Source organism: Capsicum annuum, chromosome 4, assembly GCF_002878395.1.
Source record: "Capsicum annuum cultivar UCD-10X-F1 chromosome 4, UCD10Xv1.1, whole genome shotgun sequence".
In the NCBI taxonomy this organism is placed as follows: domain Eukaryota; kingdom Viridiplantae; phylum Streptophyta; class Magnoliopsida; order Solanales; family Solanaceae; genus Capsicum; species Capsicum annuum.
The window spans coordinates 128,386,240-128,393,837 of NC_061114.1; the positions used below are offsets into that span (position 1 = coordinate 128,386,240).

Consider the following 7,598-nt stretch of genomic DNA (forward strand, 5'->3'; position numbering starts at 1 on the left):
ACAAATTCTCCTCGACCACGCTATAAAACTCTTATGGGAAGTATGGTTGATGATACAGATAACAAGGTTAGTTTTACTTTTTATCCTTTTAATGTGATGTTGATTTTTTTTTAAATACATTTTCTGATCTGGTATATGTATATATACAAAATACAATTTGTCATTGTTTATTCATTATTGGGTATGGATCACAGTTAACTGTTTTATAATGTCATTAACTTTAGCATCTAAATTATTTTTTTCTTTATATAATTTAAATTGTAGGTTCTTTTTAAGAATATCGAGCCAACAAGAAAGGAGATTTCAGCGTTTCAAATACCAAAAAAGCTTGTTCCTGAAGTTACAAGTTATAATGAAGATGATATTGATTCGGATGATGACTTTCAGGATCTTCCACAAAGACAAAAATAGTTAACCACAGAAAAAAACATCATGTTGATTCCTCAGCTTCACCTGCAAAGAAAAAATTAAAGTCATATCCTAAAGGTGTAGATGAGCAGACACCAAAAAGGACCCCTCTACCCCTTGCTGCAAAGATGCCTTCTGTGAGGACTTCAATTCACAAGCCAATTTAAATAAAAACTATGCTACGTGGAAATAGAAAAGACATAAGCCGACCTGATAGTAAAAACACTATTTCGGTTCAGTCACCTCCTCCATCTTTCTTCAGTTCTGAAGATGAAGACGTCGTTGTCTCGAAGAAAGTCTTAGATAAGCTTCATGATAAGGTAATTTCTGTTTAAGTTTTGATTAATTTATTTTTGCATTTCTAATTATTTCTTTGAATTCAGGTTTGGAAAGAGTTTAATGATGGGCTAATATCATCCAGTGTGATCAGATCATGAATGCAATTAATGAAATCAAGGTACAACAATTCTGATGTAAATAATTTTTATAAAATATACACTTTCTATGTTAAATACATATTAAAAAAATATGTATATTGTGATTGAATAAAAATACAGCATATATACATCCACAACATATGAATTTTTTAATGTCTGAAACTACATATACAGTTTGCAAAGTCTGATTTTTAAGATAAAATGTTTTTTTTGTAAATGACAATAAGTAAAATAATAAATACACAGTCATATATTACAGTAGTTATGTTAAATACAAATTCAAATACAAATTCAGCATGCATATTTTGTATTTTTTATAATTTCATATGTAGGATTCATTCTCTTTGTCATATATTTAATATGTATTTTTCAGTTTGTGATATGTATAATCATATATACATATGCAGAGCTAAACTAAATAGTTAGTTTACGATTTATTTTTTATTTGTATTTTCATGTTGTAAACGCGAAGAAACAAGCAAAAGATAGAGAATCTGACTAACCACCAACGGATGAAAATGTTAACAATACATCATCTCATCAAGCGATTTCAAAGTTTGATCACGAGTTTAATAAGAATCTTGAAGGAAAATTGGTAAGTAAATTGCGTACATTTATATGCTAGGTTTTTTTATATACAATTCTAATTTATCATTACATAAAATAAAATTAAAACAGGTGACAAAGAGATCGCAGGCAATCAAAGCAATAGTATGAATGATGTGTATAATGAGATTGATGGGTATAATGAGGATAATGACAATGTTCTGGTAGATTTTTTTTTTGGTTAGGTATACTTATATTGATGAATATTGATTGTTTTAATTTTTTATTATTTCTTTTTTGAAAGGAAAAAATTGATATAGAAGTGCATGAAGCAAGAGATGTATGCGTCTCTCCGGTATGCTGAATATATCTAGCTTAGTTGTTTAGTAATTAAAAAATATTATTTTATTTAATTTGTATGAACATGTTGTGTAGAACACAAAATCGGTTGATGAAAGTATTGGTGAAACACAAATATCAGAATCCCAATTCACATTTTCAAATGACGTCCTTAGAAGGATTGATTTTGACTTCATAAATAAAGTCAAAGCTGAAGTCGAAGATGACTGCAAGGTATCTTGAATACGTGCATTATTTTCTTTTATTTATTTGTTTAAAAATTGAACCTTACTAGATCTTTATTTAATTTATACAGAACAAAGAAGCTGCTGTCGAGATGAATTTAAATAAACCAGCAGAAGATGAGTCAGAGGTTAATGATATGGATAAATCAAAATTAGATCAGCAACATAAGACTCCATTCCACATTCATGACGGAGTAAATGATGAAAACAATGCTGATCAAGATTTGCCTGACTCTCAGATCACTCTTCCTGATGAGCTTCTTCCTAGTCTTAATTAGTATGTCAATCTTGAACGAAGTATAATTGTACATGCATCTACAAATGAAGCACAACAAATGTTAATGCATGTTTCAAGGATTAGGCGACCATCTAGATACAAGGAGTGACCACATTCACAATGAATTTTGGTTCAGTAGATGGTTAGTGCTTTTAACATAATTTTTTTAGTTAATGAATTTTTTTACTTTATATATTAAAATTATTTATTTTTTGTAATGGATAATGAAGTATTCTTTGTATTTTGATGTTCATTTTCTTTTTGAATCAGCTATATTTGTTTTTAATGAGAAATGATTATATTTTGATGACAATTTTTTATGTTGAAGTTTGATAGCTTATATCTGTAACAATGAAGTAGTAACAAATACATTTGTTAATATCTATTTCATAAATACATATGTGACAGTTTTAAGACATACAATTGAACTTTTATTTCTGTACAGAAGCACAACGGAGAACATTCAATCAGAAACATCCCTTCATATCTTATCCAGTTAATGATATAGAAGACACTAAGATCACCAACAAGTTCATGACGTGGCTTTCATTGGATCTTCTTAAATATCATTCGAAGAGGTATATAGGTTACAACTTATTTGTACTATATTTTGTAATTTAAGATTATGTAAATGATCTACTAATATGTATAATGAATAAACAGAAACAACAAAGAAGAATATTATTTGAAGGACAAGGCAAAAATACCACTTATCAGTTTTAAAATTTTATCTGTTGAAGACAAGAATTGATTCTACGTTATGGGTACTCCTTGCCAGACATGGTCAGATGAGGTAAGTGATGTATTAGTATGTTGATGAGTTGTATATTGAAATAAATATTAGTCCTGTGTTACATATGAATATTTGTAACTGCTTATATTGTTATAGTTAAAAATGTATATTTGTATATACATATGAAGTATGTTATATGTTCACTGATAAGTACATGATATTTACATATGTAGTGTTAGATTCTTTGAGTCTTAATTTGTTTATTTACTATTAAGTATGAAATTAATTTATAATGCAGAAAATTGATGTATGATTCTACTATCTATGAAAGAAGTTCAAGTATGATCCCAATAGCTCATATACGTTCAGCACAATAGACTGCAATTTCATGAACATTGTTAGAAGGATTTTTAATGTGTATAAAGTGTATGATGAATCTCTTAATGATGGTGGAAAAGAATACCATCTGAATGAGTACATAAGTGGATTCCGCATGCATGCTACAGTGCCATGACATACGATTGATCATATCTTCATTCCTGTTCACGTAAAGGCCAAACATCATTGAGCTTTTGCAGTCATATCTTTCAATCATAGGTGCATATATGTATATGATTCTTTGTCATATACTGGTCATGATGTTGTGGTGCTTAGTGAAATTGAAAAGTCAGCGAAGGTTATACCTATATGTCTCATTACATGTAAATTCTACGAGAATAAGGGTATTGACATTGACAATTATCTTAATAACAAATTGAATGAGAAGAAGGATTCGTTTGGTGTTTCAGTTGTGGAGAATGTACCTCAACAACCAAGTGGCAGCTTGTAAGTAACGAGTATACATATTACTTATATATATACATATGCATTAAACATGTAACAACTACTTATTAATGTATGTATTTGCAAGGACTGTGGCTTATATATGGTTACGTATATCGAGTGCCTTACTTTTGGTGAAGGTGTTTCATCTGTTGATTTTGACTCAGATCTTATTCGCATAAGATACACTTCACTGTTGTGGTATTATGCTATTAGAAAGGTAGAAACGGAGGCACAAAATGATGATGAAGCACCAATGAGGCCTCTTCGAAAAATTGAGTTAACAGAAAGCACAGAAGTGCATGACATTTGATTTGTATTTTATTTTGTTGAAGTTATCAACAGTTAAATTTAGGTAGATAAATATTATTTTTTAAAATATTTCATGGGATTCATATTTTACTTTAATGCTTCACAAACACACACACACACATATATATATATGTATTTTATACAGTTATCGATTTGTATATATGTATTTTTGCATAATATATTACATGTATTATCATAATGTACAATACTTTATGTATTTTGTTAATATGTATGTATATATATATATATATATATATATATATATATATATATATATATATAATACATCTTTATTTTTATGACTAATGAAAATGTATATATATATTTATGCATAATATATTATCATATATATATTTATACATATTCTTTAATTTATATGTATATGTATTTATATATTCGTAAAAATCACAATATAAATACATACATTACATTTATATATATGCATTATGCATATATATATATATATACACACACACATATGTATATTCTTATCTTGAAAAAAAATATGTAATACTCACAAATACTTTGTATTTACGACAATATATATGTACAAAATTGCAAATACGAATATATATTTTTTGTATTTAAGTCGATAGATATGAATTGGTATAAATTATAATATATTCAAATTACATATTACTATGTGTAGCTATAAAAAAATGTATAAATCAAAGATGTTATATGAAATAAATTTACAATATATTCTTATTGAATTCAGCTTAAAAACATTAAAAAATTTCCAACATATTACTAACAACAACTTCAATAACATCAAACATTTTTTTCAAATTAAAAATCATATACATTTTCATCTAGAAAAAAGTTTTGCAAGTGTTTATTAACTAAATACATCAACCAACTTATCATTTGTTGTATTTCCTACATGAATGTCTATTGTGCTCTTTACATCTGCACGAACCACAATAATTTTTATTTTTTTTCCAAACATATCTCTTTCGAACTTTCCACGATCCTTCTTTGGAGGTCTTTCAAGGAGTCGCTTGTATTTTGGTGGCAGAACTACCTCATTCAAAATTTTCTTAGGAATTATCCAGTCATCTTTGTGTGGTAGAGGATAAACTGAAAGATCATATGTTCGCAAGACTGTTTTTGGCTTGTAAAGATCAGAGCAATATAGTCCCTTCTTAAAATTCTTGCTATCAAGAATTGCACAAGCATGAACACACGGTATCTCATCCAACTGAAATGCATTGCAAGAACATTTTTTTTCCTTAAGACAAACAATAAAATATTTCTCCTTGTCGTGGACCGTATAAATATACTCTGATGCAGGTATAACGTGAAATTATTAAACAAAATTGATTAGTAAAATAAATATCATTTGCAAGGTTATGTTAGAAACAGTTTTGCAAATGTATTTAACCATCTCAGCATATGTATTTTTCTGCAAAGTTAAGTCAAAAGAAGTTTTGCAAATGTATTTAATCATCTCAGCATATGTATTTTTCTGCTATGCATATATATTTTTATTACAGAATATAATTTCTAATGTGTATATAATCATATATATATATATATATATATGTATATATATAGCATAAATAAATAAATTTCGTCATACCTTCATACGCGTACACTTCGCTTCATTTTGTTGAAGAATTTGTTGAAATTTACATATAAGATCCGTAAAAGTATACAATGCTTGCTGTCTGTTTTCACAGTTTCATCTACCAAACATCAATCTAACTTACTTTAGAAAATCATATATTGATAGTTCTCTAGCCGATACCAGTGCAGCATTAATTGACTCGACAATATTTGATGTCAAAGTCCATCCCCTATGAACAACATATGACCTAGCCCACTTATCATATCCCGCTAATTCCAAGTAATTCTTCATTCTAACATCAACTGTCTCCACCTTCTCCATTAAATTGTGAAATTCAGTCTTTGAATATGATTTTGCCATTGTATAAAAGACTTCCGATAATGAATCATATGATTTTCTAATGTTTGTTTTACATTTTCCCATAAATGCCACATACATGCATAATGTGGTATGTTATTATACACCTCACTTACAACTTTTATGATGCTTGCATTACGATCAGAAACTACACACATATTTTTTCTTTCGCCATATGCTGCCTTTAGATTTTTAAAGAATCAAATCCAAGAAGCATCATTTTCGAAATCAAGAACACCATAGGCCAAAGGAAATATATGCCCTGTAGGTTCAAAAAATACATATACGCATACATGATTTTTTACTCATCAAATAATGCACATTGATATTATTTCTAAATACAGATGGAAAGATACTAAACTTTCAGAGAACAACTAAAACAAATGCATATATATATTTTAGATACATTTTTCTGACAACACTAATAAATGCATCTCATTACATAAATAATATATATGTGTATATTATAAATACATATATCTAGAAACATATTTGAAGTCAAATACATTTATAATTAAATATCTTACCAGCTTCATCCCGTGGTACATACAGCTACGAAAGTTTCAGTAACCAGTCCTCTTAGATAACTTGCATCAACAACTATGACAGGTCTGCAATGCTAGAACCCTTGAATGAAAGTAGTTAATGCTATAAATATATATAAAAACTCATTGTCTTTATTCGTTTTTATTCTTATATGAGAACCAAAATAACTAGTGTTTAACACATGCATGTATGCAAGTAGTTTCCCGTATGATGTCATTGGTTTTCCTCTTAACTCTTCAAATTCTTGTTCCTTGGCTCATCAACACATAATATATGTTAAATCCATACCCATGTCTTCCTTCATGTCACTTTTGATTTTAGATGGACTGTATTTCCATCTGTGGCATTTAAACTTTTGTTTGACTATATCACCAATGAACTTACTAGTAGCATGCAATTTAGGATAAATTGTATCCTTGATCGGACAGGTATGCTCTGATAAAAATTCTTTCATCTTAAACATTCCAGATTCACCGATACCAGACTTTACTGCAAACAAAAAAAATACATATACTCAAATACAATCAACCAACTGGAAACAATAAATAACAAAATGCATAATACACTTATCAGATTTTACTTGATCTTACAGTTAGTGTTTGAAACTTCTCCTGAATTGCATAGTCCTTCATAACAGATTTTAGTACTCTTTTTGAGACATAAAGTTGTTCAACCTTAATATGTTTATGATATGGGTTGGAGATAATAACTCTCGTTCTATTCATTTCAAATACATTCAAACATTCTTCTGAAGGAGTAACTATTAATACTCTTTTAGTACTTGTATTTACCATGTTAGTCACATTGACAGCCATCCTTATACTTTTCAAATTACACAATGATGAACTTACTAATGAGCTGAAATTATCCCTGTCAGAAACACTTACATACAAAGGCAAATTACTCAAATCCTTCAACTCTTTTTTCGGCATAATGTAGACCTTCAAACCCATATCATTACGTATACGTATTTTTACTGCATTATTCGTTAATTGATATTCGATTT

The 7,598-nt window shown here is 28.4% G+C and overlaps 1 protein-coding gene across 1 annotated transcript; it reads right to left on the bottom strand.

Annotated features, from left to right (window-relative positions):
- Positions 1-5,022: 5,022 nt before the first annotated feature.
- On the bottom strand, positions 5,023-6,049 carry LOC124897983. The gene is made up of 4 exons (XM_047411603.1): positions 5,832-6,049; positions 5,702-5,789; positions 5,144-5,320; positions 5,023-5,028 (listed from the first exon to the last, which is right to left on the bottom strand). Exons 1-4 carry the CDS (start codon positions 6,047-6,049, stop codon positions 5,023-5,025), a joined length of 489 nt encoding a protein of 162 aa, XP_047267559.1.
- Positions 6,050-7,598: the final 1,549 nt, after the last annotated feature.

Bases quoted from the DNA above. Each gene is read 5' to 3' on its own strand.
- LOC124897983 (XM_047411603.1), bottom strand. From the start codon at position 6,049: ATGGCAAAATCATATTCAAAGACTGAATTTCACAATTTAATGGAGAAG. The intron at 5,790-5,831 runs GTAAGTTAGATT...CTGTGAAAACAG, and splicing joins TCAATATATGATTTTCTAAA to ACAGCAAGCATTGTATACTT. The intron at 5,321-5,701 runs GTATGACGAAAT...AATGCATTTCAG, and splicing joins CGAAGTGTACGCGTATGAAG to TTGGATGAGATACCGTGTGT.